The sequence below is a fragment of the Topomyia yanbarensis genome, chromosome 3, assembly GCF_030247195.1.
Source record: "Topomyia yanbarensis strain Yona2022 chromosome 3, ASM3024719v1, whole genome shotgun sequence".
Taxonomy (NCBI): domain Eukaryota; kingdom Metazoa; phylum Arthropoda; class Insecta; order Diptera; family Culicidae; genus Topomyia; species Topomyia yanbarensis.
The window spans coordinates 319,452,504-319,474,471 of record NC_080672.1 but is presented as its reverse complement, the minus strand read 5'-3'; the positions used below and the strand labels follow the sequence as shown (position 1 = coordinate 319,474,471).

The 21,968-nt window shown below is 36.2% G+C and overlaps 1 protein-coding gene across 1 annotated transcript in view; it reads right to left on the bottom strand.

Moving 5' to 3' along the window:
* Positions 1 to 2,775: 2,775 nt before the first annotated feature.
* The window catches only part of LOC131688072 (uncharacterized), a 34,957-nt gene continuing 15,764 nt past the window's right edge, over positions 2,776 to 21,968 (bottom strand). The window contains exons 3-4 of the mRNA XM_058972225.1: positions 18,281 to 18,455; positions 2,776 to 3,513 (exon numbers count right to left, since the gene is read on the bottom strand). Coding sequence (XP_058828208.1) covers positions 3,324 to 3,513; positions 18,281 to 18,455 — 365 coding nt within the window. The 3' untranslated portion in view covers positions 2,776 to 3,323. The remainder of the gene's footprint in view (positions 3,514 to 18,280; positions 18,456 to 21,968) is intronic.

Sequence of the window (21,968 nt, the reverse complement as noted above, 5' to 3'; positions counted from 1 at the left end):
GGCCAATCGCCTGAAGAATTTCAAAAATATGCTTTTGAATATGTTATTTATTTAATTAATTCATCTGACAACACAGTCTTAATATGGAATACGCGTCAAAGTAAAATGCCGGTGTATTGAGACTGAAATATATTGTCAATTGTCGGTTAATATACAATTTTATTGAAAAGGCATTCAGCACGAACCTTTGATATAATTGAATCTCCATTTTCTGGCATATTAATACATACCGCCAACTTACCCCGCGGCCGGAGTATATTGGCGGGATTTCTGCGTGACACATTTTTGTCTATAAAAAAAAAGAAAATGCAACAAACACTTTGATAAAATTCTGGGCTGTTAGCTACAGGCGCATGTTCTATTTTGTACATCAAAGCGATATAAAATGGAAACTGAAAACACCGCAAACTAGCCCCGGTCTCCCCTGTATGTTTATATGAGTCTGGTCTACTTTCGTGGTAGTCGTGGGATACGTGCTAAGTGAAATAAGAATGTAATAGACATTTCCACAATTCTATTGAACAAAACCACCTAATGAATCATAGTTTGGATAAAGGGCGAAATTGCACCACTAGGTGGATTAAAACAGGTTTTTCAATTTACATTACCGTGGCTGTTTCGAATTTTTTTCGCAACCTTTTTTGGTGTTTAGACCATTTGGGCATAAAGTATCCTACCTACACATGGTGCGGACTGTACCCACCATCTGATCAAGACGTCCAAACTAAGTCTCAAATCGCCGATTACTGGTTCTGATGGTTCAAGTTTGGATGTGGCCGTTTTTCTTTTACAAAATTCTAGAAATCGAATAAAGATTTCTTTTTTTGTATATAGTTGTCATGTCATGTACAATAAAAATGGAATCTATACATTTGAAAGGAGTTCCCAACACTTCCTAGAACATTAAAAACCCTAAGTAATTCTATGTTTCTTCGTCATTGTCATTCCAAAATCAGGAAAACCGGCCTTCGATCACAACTCGTATCGGCCGATTGAAAAACTGCTCTATATTCGGAAGTTAATCAAGAAACTATCCTGTTAGACCTCGATATTTGAGACGAAACAAAAAGCTTGCTCTCAACAGAAATTCAAACCACCTATCCTTGCAACGGGCGAATCGCATCAGTTTTCTTGCATATAACGAGGTCTATTCATTTCCAGCATGGTAAGACAGCTTGCAGCTGATATAGGCGTCTCTAAATTACAAGACCCAAACCTATCGATTTGCAAGGGGCATAGAAATTTGTCTACTTAGGCAGCTAGATATTTAATTCTCCACAGAGTAATGTGAGCTAGTTGAATGTTCAAAGAAGCGTGAACCAACGCAACTACAGCTTCAGTAAATTCGACTCTAAAGATGATGTCACATTAGGTATCTGAAACAGATGTGCCTTCGTATGATCCAAGTCGTGCTTCTTTTTAGAGACTTTTGATTCAACTACATTCTTCGACACAACCATGAAGAAAGAGATTTTTTGGGATTCACGCTTATTAACGCCGGCAAGTGATCTCAAATAACTTCCATAATAAATTCCGCCACAATAAGTGCTTTGGCTTTAGGATTTTCTTGTCATCGTTCTATGCATAATCTAATGCTTCAGGTTCGCAGAATTAACTGCTATTCAGTGTATTCTTTGGGATCATTATCGTTTCGGACAGCCTCGGTTCAATAGTAGTTTTTTGTACGGTGAAACCTACACACCAAAAAAATCTGAATTTTATCGTTGACGTAACTGCAAACATGACACAATTCAACAAACCGTAATTTACGAAATGACAGAACATTACCGTGTTCCATTTAATTTTACACGAAAAATATACTTTACATGCGCAATAACATAAAATTACACTTCCTACCATTCAGAACAAACGCTGTATGTGGAGTAAAATTACATGATTTACGAAATTAAACGTCATGTAAAATTAAAATCAAACGTAAAACTAAGTCATTTTTGATGCTCGTATATGTCATGGTCAGGAGACGTAAATTTACACTATTTTTTCTAGGTGTGTAGTTAGCACTTTTCGTTTTTTTTTGCATTAAATATGGGAGTTCCAGATTGTTTTATCCGACAGATCTTACTAAACTACCTTAGTTTAGATCATTTCGCATTGCTCTATTTCGGGCGCATTAGAAGGTCACATTTACGAAAGATTAATCTGCATCAATAATTGTCAGACGCTAGAAAGTAGGCAAATCTCATAGAGCAATGGTGAACCTGGCTGCTGGCTGCATTATATTATTCCGAAGGTATCCATGAAACCTTGATTTAGGAGAATGGAAATGGGTTAGGATTACAATTCTCGAATAACTGAATCTTCAAGTCAACTCTCTTCTTCTGCTATCTTTGCGGAAAACTAACTTCGGTCGCTACAGTATTGTGACCGGACATCAATGTGTTTTCAACAGTGTTTCTACCACATTCGACTTCCATTTGACGAGAAATATGAATAAAGCTCAGTTTTTATCTACCTTTAAAAAAACTAGTCTAATGGCATTTTCGTTTTTGACAGTGCACTACACCGGTGTAGTCGGTGCTACACTCATTCAAACTTGGGTGTAATCAGTGTATCTCTTTCTTTGCACTACACCGGTGTAGCACCAAGAAAAAACGAAAACACCATAAGTAACCATTATTGAGCCTGCTTGTGTATATGCACACAAATAAACATCTGGGTGGCTTCATTATATACAAACAAAGATTTCCATAAATTCATTCATTCAAAGTCATTTTATGTTTGTTAAAAATAAATAATTTATTCAATCGACTCCATTTTCGCAAATATAAAAATAGATAGTGAACATAGCTGGATTCTTTCTACTTCTTAAAACACGAACTAGCTCTGAATATGTAAAGATGTAAATAGCATGTTTAAATATTCCTTTGCTCGGTAGTTCAAATGCACATTAATATGGTTAATACTAGGACGAAAAGAAAAAAAAATATTTACAGAAAAACAGTTACTCTTGCGTCCAGACTGTGGACCCTAATTAACAGTATTCTTTCAGTAAATTAAATATGTTCTAATACTACAGGCATCAGAGCCATTTTGTTTCATTCTTCCTATTCGATTCGTATTTGCACTATCGGCTCCAGATCGCTAAGATGATCGAACCGTTGTCTATTTTTTTTATTAACTTGTTTGCAATTTCTCTGCTGAGAGAACAACACGCGCCGCAAATAGCAACGGTTTTAGCAAACCGCATCATAAAAATAACATCACTACAATGTACACTCGGAGTAAGTTAGTTTCCTCAGTTTAAACACTCTGAATCAAATCTCATTCTTCTGTTGGTTGACCATCGCTTACTATTTCGACATTCACGGTATGAAGTTTCCGCCTGATTCACGTGGTTTTTCGGTGGCGTACTTTGGCTTGCACACACAGCCACTCTCCACCAGAACGTAGTCCTGTCCAGTAAGTGTCACCGGACCCAGCGGAATTACCAGGAAGAGATACGGAACGTACGTTTGAGTACATTCACCCCGGACCACGTCGCATTCGGACGATCTGCAATGAAAAAAAAAACAAATATGATGGGTGAGTGCGTTAAACTAGCGTGAGATCAAACACATAAATAAAGCAATTATTATGCGATCAAGCTGGAAACGTGGAGCGGATTTCTCGAAGCGATTCCCAGACGATGAGCGTATAGTTATCGAGTTTTTAAAGTTGTATTGGTGAACAAACAAGATAATTGAAATGTTAATTGAAAGACTTGAATGCCGCCAAAGCATAAGAGTGCCGAAACTATTTGTTATATTTTCCTTTGAACTCTTTCTATCCCATAAGCTTTTCAATGATCGCGATTCCTGGGAGAGCATGCGTGTTATTTTTTTAGGTAAAGTTCGGCAAAATATTGAAATCCTAAAAATTGAAATATTTACAGGGATCTAATATTTAAGATTAAACATCATGTACAGCACTAGGGTTCGCAGTACCGACCCTTTTTGGCGAGAACCGGTACTACGGTACTGAAGCCCTCAGTACCGGTAATACCGGTAAAGTACCGGTACTCGAATATTTTTAAAAAAAAATCTAAAGATGCTTCAAAGTGAAATTGAATGCTCAAACTGATGAGCTTATTCTCAGATGATTGATTTGTGCTGATCAAAGAACATGTTTATTGTTTTTAATTGCTTCGGCATGGCATGACTCATTTCAGCAGAAGATATTTTTCGAATGCGGCACCTTCTTTTATTTCGAAATCTAGGCTACTTTGAAATCAACTGCTAAGCGGTGCGACTTTCTTCGATTTCACAGATTGTAAATGTAAGAAACCCTATTAACAATAGTAACTCAAAGCGATCTCCGAGCAGGCTGCCCGCATTTCCCCTATTGCTTTTCTGTAAATTGGTTTCGACCTTTATGTCGTTTGCCTACTATTCTCTAATGTATACCAACGCTCCTTGCTTTCATGTAAACTATGGAGTTTTGCTGAATTTTCCTATGATCAATAATTACAAATCGCCCCATTTGAAGCAGTTCACCAAGTCCAAAATTGTTAGCTACTAAATCGCTGTTCGTTCTTTTATAGATGAAGGTTTAAGAGCAAACCAAATACAGACATGACTTAGACCATAGTATTATTACGCGCCACTCAGTGAATAATGGCAACCAATTAGAATATCGCTAATAAAAAAAATCATAGCAAATTTTTACGTCTTTTACGCTAGATGTGAATATTTTGAAATTTAGCACAAGATCGTTAAAATTTAGTTTCTCAGCGTATTCGCGAATAGTTTTTTCTTCTTCTTGTGTTGCCTTTTTTCGCTGAGAACTGATGTGTCCACTACCAGGGTGTGGGGGTGAGAAGCGGGCCTATTTAAAAAAAAGATCGTTAAAATTTTATTTCGACAAGATAGTGCCGGAATTTAAACATTCCGTTCAGTACAACGGGAGCTAGTAATGTTTAACTTCTAGAATTATTATGATGATGGCCCCACCTCATTCCCCCACAAAGGGTCAATGATTTATCTAGAAGAAAATTAATATAATTAAATGTCATGTTGCAGACCGATATTTTGAAACAGGTCCCCTAGAAAGTCCACATATTGTTCATAAAAAAAATCGTATGGTACCGAAAATACCGGTACTGGCTTTTGTTCAGTACCGGTATTTTCGGTACCAAAAATGGGTCGGTATTCCCGGGATTTTCGGTACCGGTATTACCGGTACCACAACCCTATACAGCACACACAAAATTCTAATAAATTTCTACGCTAACGGGAATATTGGTCATTGATCAGATTCACAGCAGCCGATCGAAAGACCAATTGCTTCAGATTTGATCAGGACATTATCAGAGCATGAAATTAAAGTAGATCAAACAGAAACTACACAAATTCATTTAGTTGTGGTAAGTTCTTATCTCGCAAATGCCGTCTCCTGGCATAATCGTTGAAATAATCAAGTTTCATCACATTAGAACAAAAGACGAGTGTCACAAGCATCAAGATTGATTAAAAGTTCCATAATTCCGTGTTGCATAGCGGGTGCGACACTCGAAGTGTAACCAAATAAAAAAGCCATTAATTCAGTTTGGAATATTATTTTTATTTACTTCAAAGCACGGAATGTTTGAAAATAATCCAAGATTCAGAATCAATTCACTTTTGCTCGTTATGATCACTTTTAACCTTAACTTGGACTTGCGATTGTCAAAAAACAAATCGCGAGCGGCCCGAATGTGCCATACCGGCATTTTGACCCATTTACGGATAGTGGCTTTCTTCAGTGTTTCGAGGCTGGTATATTTTTTTTATTATAGAGGTTTTAACCTTAGAATCATTCGCCTCTTTTCGGGTTAGAGAAATCTCTTTTGGAAAAATCTCTAAACCCTATATGCGGGGTTGGGAACCGAACCCAGGTGAGCTGCGTACAAGGCAATGGATTTACCAGCTACGCTATGCCCGTCCCCTTGGCGTATTTTTTACTTCGGATTGAATTCGCGTTTGGTGAATACGAGTTCGGATCGTGACTTTTTAGCCATTCTTGGTTCACTCGCGCTTGGTGAGATGGTGCGGAGTTTTATTGACACGTCCACGGTTTGCGACTGAAACGTTTGTTTGCTCATGGCTTCAAAGAAGCCTCCAGAACTCTCCCGATAATATGTCGCATTATGAAACTTGTATGGCTTGATCTTGAGCTCATTTTCCAATATGAGCCAGATGGTACTATATCGGATATTTCAGGTCTTTAGCCATATGATTGGCACTTTGTCGTGGATTTCGCTCAAGTCGCTGCTTCACTTTTCGAACAATCTCACTAGACAATGCAGTTTTTTGACGACCATCTCCAAGGCGTTTTGCGACTCTAATGCTACCAAAGTTATTATAACGAGTTATGGTACGATAAACAAAACTTTTATTTACATTAAGGTGTCTGAGTTCACGAACAATCGCTGATTGTGATTTTGCAGCTAAAAAGATGGGTGAGACATAACCGCAATGAAGTAGAATACACTTAAGTATTTCCCTTTTAAATTGTACCGTAAATTGTCATTGAAATCTTCGCTTTGGGTGATTTATTTTTCAAATTAAAAAAATATATAATCGCGTTTAGTGTTCAACAATATGCAAGTACTTTAAAATTATGAACATTATTTCCAGGACGATATTTGCAAGTACACAAAAAATATTTTGCAATTTTACATTTATTTTCATGCACATATTTGGAGCATGAACATATGCAGATGTAAAAGTAAATCATTCCACAAATACATGTACTCTTCTTAACGAATTTTGATATATTTTAACTTGTTGATTGACCATTACAGTTACATTTATTAAAAAACCTATGCATATTGATATTTATTTTTATTTTAAAATGGTTGAACATTATATTACGTGTAATCTCATATGAATAAAAGGATAAAATCATATGCTTTTTTATTCTTTAATTATGTGCATTGATTTTAATTTGATTTTAAATCAAATTTTTGATTGAAGTAATATTTGTTTACAACAATACCAGTTTACATGTCGTTTAAATGTCATAATTTTTCGGTGCGTATTATTCCTAATTTTATAATACTATTATTTACAATAAAAAATGGCACAAAGCATAAGTTCGTCCTAATTTTTTCCACAAATATCAGAATTTTTATGATAAATTTGAAATTATTTCTCTCAAATAAAAGACAATACATGCTGCTACAAAAAATCAAACATTGAATTAACTTTTCAAATGACCTACTATAGGTTGTAGGTCTACTCAAATGCAACAAAAAACCATGTTTGAGCAATTTAATATACCCCCAAAATCGCGTTTTGTAAACATGGAAATGGTTCAATATTTTTCCAACGGCACATCCTTGTTCTGATAATAATTAGAATGAAAAGTTAAGTCCGCCTCCAACGACGTTTTTAATCATAAAAATCGGTCCATAAATGAAGACGTTATTCAATTTTGTCTTAAACCAGGAATTGTCGCGCATAGACTCTTAGACGAAAAATGCACTTTCGAAATAACCGCTGTGCACAGTGGATCCACTCCATACAAAAGCTGGACAAAACCTCAAAAGTAAATGAAACTGTCTAAATCTATCATCTAAGGGTAATTTTGGGGTGCTGAATCCGATTCTGATATTCTTGAAATCCTAAATTGAAGACCTGAAGTAATAGGGTGATTCTAAAAGTTTTTTAAGGTAAAACAATTATTGACAGTGTTTTCCTACTAACATACACAGTTTTTATGTATATAATTATTTGATCACTTAGAAATTCCGGACAAACCGTTACGCGCCAATCAGAGATGTTTATAGTAACCGAAAGAAAATATTTTTTCTTTCATAAACTGTTGTGAACTGTGTTCGGCTAGTAACGGTTTGTCCGGAATTTCCATTCAAAGTGGATTTTGACAGTTGGCTTTTAGGCCGTAATCATATGTTTGTCGAGATATGACCTATTTGAAAATTAAAAACCCAAAATATTGCCTTATTTTCATCTATTATTTATTTATTTATTTATTTATTCACTGTCGCTCTCTTCTTGCTTCATAAGCATTTTCACTTCGTTGAGTAAATCATATTTCTGTTGTTGCGTCTTTCGGTAGCTGGAAATTATAGGATCCGATGAATTGATGAGTGCGTTGAAGGTGTCCCTCAAGTTGTCTATCCTGAAACATTTGCGAGTATGATCCTTCCTCAACCGTCGTATCTCCTTATTCATGTGCTCCTGTGCATTTTCAGACATTCTGCCTATTGGTAAAATAGCTTTCTCGATTATCTCGTGTCCGTGGATCAAGATCTTATGAAGTATTGTTGGCATATGGTCGGTGTTAGGTCAGACCGGACTAAGTGACAGTGCATTGATTTCGAGAAAAACGCGTTTAAAGTTTGAATCGCAGCATCCTTTACATTATAATTGGGAAACAATTTTTACCATAATTCTTGTTTATTGTTTCATATTTCAAATCTGGTAAAAGTGGAATGTAGATGAAGAAATTCTTTATCCAGTGCTATCATTAACTTATTTTTTGATGTTTTGCGACTTGGTCCGGTCTGACTTAACACCGACCATATTATACCAATTGTATAACGATACGTAGAGCTTTGCTGGTTCTAATGCATAATTTTCGAACTTCATTTGATCAATGTCTTCACCAGACGAAATAGCAATCAATATAATCCTAAAGCGTTCTATTAAATTTATGTCTATTCCAGTATTACCATCGTCACTATTTCCACAATTTGCACGCGGTTTATCTACATGAAGGCCCAGTTTTTCATAAATTTTTTGTTGAATTCGCAGCATTGCCGCTTTGAATTCTTCCACGTGTCCTGTTTAACACCATTTTATAAAATCCAGTCTGTATGCTATATGCAGTATGCATTCAAATGTGCGAATCTAGCAGTGCAGAGAACTTATACCATACTGCAGCCATTCAACCTTAATTTCTCTATTTTTCATGCTAGTTATGTCATTGAATGACACTGAGGTTTCTCCACAAAGGTAGCACCTTTGTGCAGAAGCTGTATTCGTTATGGCGTTGACGACCTTTCCATCAATCATCGTCATCGAAAGATCATATTTTATTTTCAGTTGAACACAATCCAGTAAATATACAAATTCTACTAAGTTTGTAATGGCAGCTTTCATTCGTTCGTGTTCTTCCCGAATCAAATTTGCGGTTTCCTTTTTAAAATGGAGAGAAATTGGCCTACAATAGCGGGTCGACGACGGTCTCGGGTTGTCCCATATTACAACATTTCCAGTTGCGAATCTTAGTGGTACAACAGGTGTTAGAAATACATGACTGTCAGATGAATCGGTACTAGAAAATCTTTGTTTATATTCAGACATTCCTGAGGATCCGTCACAACCATACTTGAGAGTCAGAATAAACTCTTTGTGACCATTTGCAGACAAATCTCTAACCTTTTGCTCGAATAGTTTAAGAAACCTTGCAGATGTTGTGTCAAGAAGTGCCTGAAGCTCAACTTGAATGCATACTTCGGATGATAGAATGGATTTTTCGGGTGGGTAGCAAAGACATTTTTCGGCTTAAATGCGTTTGTACGAGGGGTAGACCGATTTTACCGGTTCTCTAACTAACTCGTAGCTTCGTTTCGTCAATTTGGCGTCCATGAAAATTGTCAATGCCGTCTCACTAGATAGAGCAGCAGGGCAATCATCACAGGTTATCAAACTACTATTTACTTCGGCTCTTAGGTTCATTTTAGCAGCGAAAATCAGCTCACTTAACTGTTGCTCCTGCGCAGAGATTCGGTCTTACGACATTTGCTCCAGGCACTACTGTTATCGAATAGTATTACTGGCCGGCCTCCTTTATCTGGCATATCAGATACACATGAAGGTCCGGCGAAAACCACGAACTCTTCGAGCCAATCATAATTGTCCCGCTTAAATCTCTGCGTTGCAGAGCTTTCACCATTCATTCAAATTCAATCCGAACGAACCACAATACAGTTCAGTAAAACGCTTGCCTTCACCCCAACCGAATGAATTGCCGCTATGGATACCGAAGCTACAACACAAGGAAACAGAAACAGGAACGAATATATCCACACACGCTTGCATAAGCACGTATCATTATAATGATGAACAGTTGTGAGTATCATTGAGAGAGAGGATATCAGTATTCTCTTCTCTCTTGAATAGTGGTTCCTCTTTGCTTGGTTGATTATTTAGTGAAATTGGTTCAAGAACATACAAGCTGTTGAATCATTCAGATTCATTGGGTAATGCTGAATCTGAATATAAAATTCTTCTGGCCATATTAGCGGTTTTCAGCGTCTTTCGCTACGTCAGTTAAGAACATATGGCTTGTGGAGCGGACATTAGGCTATAGGTACCGCTTATTTGATTCTGCTGAGGTTTGAGGGGAAAAAATTTGAACTTGTGTTCACGATGCATTATAAATTTAGGGAAATCGTGGATATTCAAACATCGATATGCATTTATCAGTTTTTTGGATGTTGGTTCCTCAGATGATTCAGCCCAACACATATAGGTTCATTTTTTTTCTAACATTGTATCTCTAGCTTATGAATATTTGGAATTTTATAATCGTGAACCAAAACGAAGTGGTTATAAGCTTGGTTATAAGTTATTCGCATTTAACAAGGACAATATATGTTTCAAACTATGATGTACTACATTCTTTTCCTAAATGTTGTACAGACAGGTTAAATGTTAACAAATATAATATTAACCACAAATTCGATGAGCAAGATTTATGACCCCTGAATAAATTGGATACCTACTAACGGAGTGTTTAAAATTAAATCTAAAATATTTTTGATGCTCGTATATGTCAGGAGCAGAACGACTGGCTTATGAATATTTAAAAATATATTGTATTCCACAAGATGTTTTTGGTTTAATAATTGAATGTCTTCCAAAACTCGTTGAAATGTAATATGCAAAAGTATTCTGCGTATTAAGGATTTTTTTTTCAGAATTGATAATTTACTTTTTCAAAAATTACAAAAAATTTTCTGTGATCATTTTTTCTGGTCAAGTCTACCCACCGCGGGAGCCTTGACCAAGGCTTGGGGAGCTTGACCAAGAGAATTTTAAAATATCAGAACAAAAAACAATGGCATATAACATGCTGTTATCTTTTCTTCCCATATTGTTGAGGTTCTTAGTACTGGTTAAAAATATAAAACGATTGTATTTCATGAGATTTGATTTTTTTTAATGCATTGCTTTTTTGGATTAACTGTACTGATTACATTGCAGGTTCACGTGTCACAAAATCAGCCATAAAAAAAATCATTAGTATATCTATCTGTGGTGTCCTTGAACAATAGATTGAAAAAAATTTCTCTTCTTTTTGGAAACGGGAACTATTTTTCCAAAAAAACACCATTTTCACCTGAAAAAAATTATTAACGAATCCATAACAATAATATGAAAAATTTGACGAAAAAATGGAATCGTTCAAGGACACGGCAGTTAAATTACGAACAAGCAAAAATAAAGTTTTGAAATCCGTTGCAAACTCTTTCGGCACTCGTAGTCACCGCAAATATCGTGATAATCGCGTTTAAAGTTTCAAATATAAGCGTAAGGGAGCAAGATAAAAAACGAAATGAAGAAGATGCAAAATTAGCTGATGGGACCGAAACAAATATAAAAATATAAAAAAAAATAAGTATCAAATGGAACACGTTACCAATAATTGTTGAATATCGTGCTTGGTAAAGTCTCCCCATGTTCCCTTAACCCTATTTGTATTTTCACAATTAGACAGATTCAATAGGTTGAAGACAAAGCTAAAAAAATATTGCATATGAAAAGCGCACAGAACATGTACCTACCTATCTCAAATAAAAATAATAAAAGACAACAAACACATTCTCGTTATGAGCGCTGTTCTCCGGGGTAGCTGGGCGGCATCATTTTTCGTACCTACATTCGCACCCACCAAGCAAAGAGAATCTGGGTGCCTATGTACAGCTTACTATGGAGAACGAATGATGCATAGCAGTTGATATCTCTTCGAATGGGAGAGAGAATGAGCAACGGGTACTATTACGCTATGCTCATATACCTACACTATAGAACAGCAATGATTCACCAGCCTCGGTGGTGGTGAACCAAAGCCGTAAACTCCGCAGCTCAGTGGTGAATGGTTCAATAGGGTGGATGTTCGTGAAGCGAAGAACGAATGAAGAGTGTTCGTTCTTTTTCAGCTGATTCGTTTTCCAAGCTCTGCTCCTGCGTTGACTTTTCTGCCAGCGACGTTCGAATTCGATCCAGAATATCTTCACAACACTTTCGTAATCGCTGCTGCCATCAACGTGATCGAGAATGTCTTTCAAGATATAGTTCCGCTTCTGTACTGTATCCGAGATTGAATAAGTAGCATTCAAAATATCCATTCTTTTCAAGAGAATTTCTATCAAAAAAAAACATAATTTAAAACAAACCATCCATTTCTCTTTGAACCAGGAGTTCACCACCTGATTTGGAAATCATTATGACAAATAATAAAGATTTCAAAACCGGATGCACTAGTGAAAATGGTTCTCGCTATTACAAATTCCGCAGTTAGCGTTTGCGGCCGTGGTATCGAAAAAGGAAACTAATCGGGCTGACCGGAGCACTCCACACACTCATGCGTTTATCTCGCGTTTGTCACAAGTTAATAACAGGTAGACAGCGAAAAGAGAGCCTTCATGAAAGAGATAAATATAGTTGCAAGCCATGCTAGTATCGTTTCTATTTATTTGCTCTTTTCTTTAATGACTGTAAACTGTAAAGATGGGGAAACACAAGTCATTGTTGCCAGATGCATTTGGTGTGATTTCATTTTCATCACAGAGATCAACACAAAACCGAGAATGTACAGGCAGTATTAGAAAATCAAAGTTATCTAGAAAAGAAATAAATCTAGAAAAGTTAAATGTAAAAAATACCGTGCGTCTCCATAAAAATATTTTATCCACAAATCTCTAAATTTTGGCTATTGGCGCAAAACGGCTCAAGATGACACTATGATTTTCATAAACTAGATGAAATTCTACATCAGATGCATTAGATGCGGTTCTTCAACTAGCTTTTTCTGGTAAAGAGCTGACGCTTTGAATATGTATTAAAACATTTTAAAAAACACACATGAATTGTTTTATCGATAACTTTTTATGTACAGCCTGTTTCTCAAATCTGAATACGTCATTGAATTTCTGAGATGTTTTTCTATAAAAACCACTTATTTGAGTTTGATTTTTTAATTGTAGGACCCAGTGAAGCATTTCGTATTACAACGCGTTAACATTTTTTGTCCCTCGCATTCTTGCAGATTTCACAGGCCTTGGTAGCTTCAAGAACATGTAATAATTTTATGGTTTTACCGATGGACTTGAAAATTTGGTTAACGTTACTTTAGATATTGTATATTCTGGAAAAAATATAAAAAGTATAAAAATCGAACATGAAATTTGGGGGTTTTGGCCAGCCCGGCCCCACTGTGCTGTGGTGCAATGTTGGTCATAGCGGAACTGTGGGTAAAATAAACAGGGGGTGGTAAAATGAACAGGTAGCCAATATTTATTAAATTCAGAACAAACGTCACAGAAACTTTACCTGCCAAGTGTTCAAAGGATATTGAAACCATTTCTTTAGATAAAAAAACTGCCGAATATGATAAAAATATGATAAAGGCCAAAATCGGCATTCATGTCTATAGCCGATGTTAAATTTGGCATGGGAATATAAGGCCTTTTGAGGCGAAATTCAAACTTTCTTCTGAAAATGGGGTTATATCATAGTAACTAGGGTTGCCACCTCTGGAAAAGCGTTGATCTGGAGATTTTTACTAACCTGAGAATGGAGGACTTTAAGCCAAAGCAAACAAGTGTGAAATCAAAGCGATTGCACGACATCTTAGACTTTAAGCTGTTTGTACACGAGGCGACAGGACATACGCCACAAAAATATTAGCCATGGAACGCTTTTGAAACAGGTAGAACAAATTGATTGAAAAATACCAAAATTACCTCGCAATCACCGTAGAGTGATCTCGTCTTCAAAATAAAGCTGTAAATTTCTCATGTTTGTGAACGGTTTTGTCGGTTTTATTAGGTGTAGAATTTCTCTTCCCCGGCTAAGTGCAAAGAATGCAATAGCACCAGCACTCTCGCTGTGGAGGATAAGTTGAATGAGCATTGCTCTGATCCACAACTAACAGGAGAAGCACTCTGTGATCTCGGTAATTCGTCACCACACGTTCCAACAAAGAGGCAAAACTTACATCCATAACCAACAATTGGGGGGCACTGAAGGAGCAGCAGCAACACCGAAAGAACTCGTTTTATGTAGACCTAGCCACTTAGATTAGAACAAACCCACCATCCCTTGATGCAGCTGCAGATGGGCACCACCAGCAACGAAGTGATTTCGAAAAATTGCAGGAAATATCCTCTGAGCGACTTAGTGCACGCAAAATTTTAATTATAGCTATAATAAACTGTAAATTGATTTGTTTTTTCATTTTCGTTGTTTCGCGTACGAAATCAGAAATTTTTAGTGGACTCATCTGAACCAGAAAAATAGTAAATATATTATACTTACAATTTTTAATTACTTTGCAAAGAATCAATTAAATTGAAAAAAGTTGAAATTATCAATCTTTTCTCCAAACCCGGAGAAATTGATGTAAAACCCGGAGATCGCTCCCGAAAATCGGAGGCACCGGGTCAAACCCGGAGGGGTGGCAACCCTAACAGTAATTCAACCTATTACCGATGTTTCGCCGCAATAACTAGGCATCACGACTAAAAGGCTCAATCGGAATGCCAGTTTAAAAATAAAATGTATTAGAGGGTAAAATAAACAGGTCGTAGTGGGGGCAATATGAACAATCTTAACACTCCACGTATCAAGCCTCAAAATTAGTCGGAACGCTAACTTCAAATGGCTACAACTTCACTGTACTCCAAAAGATCCTAAAAATTTTAACAACCATGAATAACCAAAGTCCCAAGAAATGGATTTTTTGCTACAAATCAAGTTTTGACAGGTTTGCAACTTTTTTCAATCAATTTTTTTGTGTTGCATTTGAGTCCTACAACCTACACTAAATTTTTGAAAATCTATGTAGCTCCGTGATATCTCTGTAAGGCTCATGCACTTTCTTGACCCTTCTTGATATGTCTGCGATTATTAAGATAATCATAGAAATTTTGGATTAACGATTAGTAAAAAATTAAATAGACACGACCACGGCAACATAAAAAATACTCCTTTCAAGACCGTGTAACACAATTCACGAATGAATCTCAATCTGTCAAAACTATCGCCGGAGACTATCTAATCTTCAGTAAAACACGCTATAGCCAACTCTCCTGCTCGTATATGTTACAATTTGTTATGTAACAAAATTCTAAAAGCAAGTACAACGCAATGCCTTTACTTTTAAACTAATCTATTATTTCAATTAATCAACACTCTTTTGGCATTAATCGATTACAATTTGTGAAAAACAATCTATCAGCACAGATACTTAGACTGGATAAACTGAGAAAAAATATTATTTGAGTCCAGTAACGCCTAAAACTTGACGTGGCAGGTGGCATGAATTTTTTACTAAAGAACGCCTACTCAAGCTGGGGAGAGTAAGGTCTAGTTTTAAAATTTTCAGTTTTTATGTTATAGAACAGTCGAAATTATGAATCTAAAAGTGAACCACGCAAGAACGTGTTCTTAGGTCGTTACCTGGCTGGAAAATATCTCTCTCATTCTTTCGAGCCTGAGTGTATGTGCTGAACACTGTTTATGTATCGTATTCTATTTTCTCAAAACAATCCGTTCAATGTATCTTATGACAAACGCCATTTTGGGGTGAACTGAGTTAGATATGTCATGTTACTGAATTTTAAAATATCTACCTTCTGCTGGGTTACTGAGATACAGTGAAACACGATTATGACAAGCGCCAATTTCTCGAGTGATCGAATTGTGCTATCTTGGGACAACAAAAAATGGACAACAATCCTAGTTTTTACGCTTGCTATAAGACAAAAAATCTTATAGCAAGACTTCCTTTAAACATAGAATTAATATTAATTAAGGATTTGTCGGTACGAGTAACTCGAAGACCAGTATAAATAAATAAATTAAATAAAAATACAATTGTAAACGCGTGTCAAATGAAGGATAAAACAAAACGGCAGCGTGCAGAAGCACCTAGGCCCATCATTCGTTGAATACTGTCTGTATATCTTCATAGCAGATGACAGGAATGACACCCCCTGTAGAATACGCAAAACACAAGAGAGAGAGAGAGAGACTTAGGGTCGATTTCTTCACCCTCGCTTAGCGCTTAAACTAGGTTTCCACGTACTGGTGAACCAGGTTTGAAAATTAAGCGAGGGTGAAGAAATCGGCCCTTAGTGCGAGAACGGGTTAAGACCTAAGAGAAGAGAAGACAATCGCATAGCTAATTTGATCCAGTCCAACCCTCAATATTGAACCAGCTTCTGATTGGTCGTTTTGCTAATCAAGAGCGTTCATAATATTTACAAACTGGATGAAAACCAGTGCTGCTGAATTTATTCTGGCTATTTTTCATACACATCAACATTTCAAACAAATTGAATAAAGGTCCAGAATGACGATACAGCTACGTGTATTGTCAAGAGAGACATGCATAAAAATAATTTTTTTTTAAACGATTAGTATTGTGAATTCTTGAAAGAGATGCGATCTCTGAGGTTCTATTATTTTCAGCAATTGTGGAAAGTATGCAAATGGAATCTGGAAACGATGAACGCTTGTTGTCTTTAGATTTACGGCAGAGCCCAGTACAGAAAATTAAAAACAGCAAGAAGCCTGTTGTCGGCTCTTCTCTTAGGTCAAGACTGGTTTCTACTATAGGTTTTAATGCGCTTAAGATTTTCACAGTGACTAAAACCTAAATAAAAGCTTTTCAAATTTTGGAAATGTACTTCAAATACACGTTTTTTCCAGATAGAAAAAATCAATACATAAAAGATAAGGCGACTATAAAACAGTAACACTTGGTCAACAATACCTCGATTTAAATATATTCCAGAAAACGGAAAAGAAAAGTTTTGAGTTAAAATGTTACATAAAAAGACTATTTTCGGTAGTTTTCCTTTTTCTTTTATTTAAGCATAAGCATAAGCATAAGAGATCGTCCGTAGTTGCTACTCAGTTATTGACTAGAACCAATTGAGATTGCAAAATGTTTCATTGGAACAACATGCTTGGGAAAACATGATGAGCCACATTGTGCAATCTATATTGATCCCTGCATGTTGATCAATACAGACGCCGACCACGTCCGAATACAGATCTTCTGGGAAAGGAAGGAATGTTAGTCCGATACATGTCGCTGCTAGAGACCAAGGAATCCTCTGCATATCCACATGTATCACGGGAAGGGGAGAGTTGTTAGTAAGTGTTCCAATAGCGTTATCATGTAATAATTGCTCTAGGCAGCCGGCTACCGACAATTTGGGAAATTTATCATTTGTTGTATTAATACGATTAGCCAAATAAGCAACTTGAATTCCGTATAGCCGACTATGAGGAGTATTGCTGAAATTTTAATAAATCAGTAACGCTCACTTTGCTATCATGCGACGAATTTTTTATTTTCGGTCGTTTTCGTTTTTCTTTTATTTCTCGAAAAAGGTTTGTGGAGTTAGGCTGTTCTTGTACTGAGCATCTCAATTGACTGTTGTTACTACTGAGAAATTTCGAGAGAAAGTGGCCGACAATAAAATGTGACCATCACTGATACGAACAAAACAGTTGTGCAAATGATGTGGTACACCCTTCATAAAATACTGCTAATTATTTACTCTATTTTGAAAATAGGTCAAAATTGCTCGAAGAAAATTAGGTTATTATTTTCGTTGATGTGATACATACATAAATATAAAGTAATAAAATCGCAGCAGCTTTCATATCGTGCATTGATATGAGACCGGTGGCTACCGTGACCAGTTTCTTTTCGTTACTTAATTTTTTTTCTTCCAAGGAGTTTGGAGAAAAGATACGTTCAATAAAATGAGAAAAACTAGCAGCAGCAACCGTAAAAACATCTTTCAAAGTCAATTGCGTACTAGTCAACAATAATGTTTAAAACCACTCTCTCACAATAATCGAAAGTGATCAGCATAACAGTAGCGAAGAGAAACTTTTTCGTATGTATCGCGGGCCAAATCAATAATAACCTTACGTTGAACCATCACAGTGCCTCACTGTGTACCGTAATACGATGCCTATAGGTAAAGGTGGTTATTCACGAGTGGTGAGATCAAAAGGGTACTTACTCGCATACTTCGAAGACGACCTGCTGCAGAAGATCGGGAAATTTTTGCACGATCGTTACGGGCTGCCCGGAAGTGAGGCTTACGCCATACATCGGAGCGGTGGTGTTATAGCGTGTTTTGCACAGCCGGGACGGTGTATCACTGCGACATTGCGGTGTGCTGTCTAACGAGCGACCTTCAGAAAAACGAAAATAGTAAAGAAACAATTAGTTTATGACGAATGCTGCAAAATTTTCGATTGAACTCTGTTAAAATTTTGGCAAGTCGTTTATATTTTTATCACGCGTCCGTCGTTAGACACCACGAAAATGAAAGGAAACTGTGATTGTGCTAATATCATTCGTAAAGGTTGTCTAAATTAGTAAATCATATTAACCACTCCATTGTGTGCGTGGTAAAGATCAATGAATCCATGAAGTATGTAATCCAAATATGTAAATGAAGTCGTGATAACATCGTGTAGGGTAAAGGGAAGTACACGCAAAATAACAGATTAGTTCAAAGAAATGAAAAACTATATTTTCTAAGCGAACCAATTTCAAATCAACAAGCAGAAACTGGATCTAAGCCTATCTGCTGGTACCTTACCATTCGATTATATTAGTAAGGTGAGACAAAAAATCTCCCCATGCTCCCGTTATGGTGTTGTTTTTTCTCATAGCTCTAATTTACTCAATTTCACGCTAAACTTATTCAAGCGCAAGACCTTCTTTGTAATGAAAACGGATACTTTTGTGCTTCACAAGTGTGTATTGAATGGTGTTGTGTATAAAAAAGAAAACAATTATCAATTACAGCATTTTGCGGTGTTCCCGTTTTATTAGCCCGCTCGATCGTCTCAATATCACTTGAACATTTTATCGTGGCCGGATTCCCATCAAACCATTGGCACCAGAGGGAGTTCAGTATGATCAATAAATTTAACAGGTTATGACCAACTACAGAAAAATATTGTGTTTGTTCCAAAAGCCATCTCAATGGGAGCGGGTAGCTTCGCCAATCGCCACTTCTCCGAATGGTAATACCATTGATACGTAGTTCTCAAGTTCCCTTCGCAGTGGTACCATTTTTTATATATTATTTTCTATTTGATTATATTGTTTTGTTTGCATTACATTTCTAATTTAGTATATTGGATGTTCAGCCACAAGTGGTGACTTTTCATCCCTATTGTTTACATGATTCAGCTAATTATTATTAAGATATAATATGCTTTCGCAGCTAAGTTTTTTTTCAGTAGGATGTTTTAAACCTACTTGTCTTGTGAATAAGGAGCTAAACAAATCTTATAAACTAACTTAAAAAATAATAAAGAGAGCTAATCGTTGCAATTGAAGATTGCAACGATTTTTGTCGGAAGTTGCTTATAATACTGTTTGTCATAATTTCTAATGTTTCTATGTTTGCGAGTCTGTGCAACTCATTGGTGCTAAACCAGGGAGGACGCTTCAAAATCATTTTCAGAATTTTATTCTGAATCCTTTGAAGCGTTTTCTGCCTAGTAGCACAACAACTTGCCCAGATTGGCACTGCATATAGCATTGCAGGTCTGAATATTTGTTTATAAATCAATAGTTTGTTCTTTAGGCAGAGCCTATAATTCCTATTTATAAGAGGGTATAAACATTTTATATATTTGTTGTATTTTGTTTGGATTCCTTCAATGTGATCCTTAAAAGTGAGTTTTTATCGTAAATCAAACCCAAGTATTTAACTTGCTCTGACCACGTTAAATTCAAACCATTAAATTTAATAATATGGTTATTATTTGGGTTAAGAGAAGAAGCTCTTGGTTTATGCGGAAACACAATCAATTGTGTTTTTGCCGCATTAGTGGAAATTTTCCATTTTTTCAGGTAATCATTGAAAATATTCAAGCTTCGTTGCAGTCGACTGCAAATAATACGAAGACTCCTACCAGTGGCTGAGACGCTAGTATCATCACAGAAAAGTGACTTTTTACAGCCTGTAGGTAGATTTGGAAGATCAGAGGTAAAAATATTGTATAGGATTGGTGCGACGCTTGATCCTTGAGGGACGCCTGCTTTAACGGGTAGCTTATTAGATTTACAATTCTGATAAGAAACCTGTAGGGTATGGTTAATTTTCAATTATCTTTATTATGTAAATTGGAAAATTGAAATCCCACATTTTGGCAATAAATTCTTTGTGCCAAACACTGTCGAAAGCTTTTTCGATGTCTAGAAGAGCAACTCCAGTGGAATAGCCCTCTGAGATATTAGCCTTTGTCATGTTAGTTACTCTCACAAGTTGATGAGTAGTTGAATGTCCAATACGAAATCCAAACTGCTCAGGAAGAAAAATAGAATTCTCATTGATATGTGACATCATTCTAGTTAGGATGATTTTTTCAAATAGTTTACTAATAGAAGAGAGAAAAACTTATTGGTCGATAGCTAGATGCTTCTGCTGGGTTTTTATCTGGCTTCAAAATAGGAATAACCTTGGCATTTTTCCATCTTTCAGGGAAGTATGCTAATTCAAAACAATTGTTGAATATTCTGACCAAGTATCTCATGGTGATTTCGGGAAGGTTTTTAAGAAGAATGTTAAAAATTCCATCATAACCTGGAGCTTTCATATTTTTTTAACTTTTTCATGATGGATTTGATCTCATCATAGTTTGTTTCAACAATATCGTCTAGAGACAATACTTGATTTGAAAAGTTTTCATATGTTTGTAAGACTTCGGTTTCAATAGGACTCACAACGTTGAGATTAAAATTATAGACGCTTTCAAACTGCTGAGCAAGTTTTTGAGCTTTTTCTTCGTTTGTAAGAAGTATGTGGTCACCTTCCTTCAAAGCTGGAATTGGTTTCTGAGGTTTCTAAAGAATCTTAGCAAGTGTCCAGACAGGTTTAGAATTTGGCTTGATTTGTTCAACCTCTTTCGCGAAATTTTCATTTCTTAAGAGTGTGAATCTATGCTTATTTCTTTTTGTATATCTTGATAGATACATTTCATAGCAGGATAACGAGAACGTTGACATTGACGCCTTCGAACATTCTTCAAGCGAATCAGAAGTTGAAGATTGTCGTCAATAATAGGAGTATTAAATTTTTTCTGTGTTGTTGGTACCGATAAATTTTTAGCATCGTCTATAAAATTACTTAAATTTTGTAATGCAGTATCAATATCAGCTTTATTTTGTAAATGAAGGTCATGATTAAAATTATTCTCAATATAAGTTTTGTACCTTTCCCAATTCGCTTTGTGATAATTGAACACTGAGCTAATGGGATTAGAAACAGCTTCTTGAGAAAGTGAAAAAGTTACTGGAAGATGATCAGAATCAAAGTCAGCATGTGTAATCAATTCGCTACAAAGGTGAAGGTGTTGATGGATTCCTTACAGACGAATAGCACGTAGGACCATTCGGGAACAAAATTGAATAATAACCAGCAGAGCAATCATTAAAAAGTAGTTTACCGTTGAGCATTATTCCAAGGCTCGGTGTTTGGCGTTAAAATCACCGATTATGAAGAATTTCCACCGATTTCTTGTACGTTTTTGTAAGTATCCTTTCAAGAAATTAATTTGCTCGCCAGTGCACTGAAAAGGCAAATAGGCTGCAGCAATAAAAATGATACCAAGATCAGTTTCAACTTCGATACCCAAACTCTCGATCACCTTGGTGTCAAGAGACGGCGTAACGGAATGTTTGAT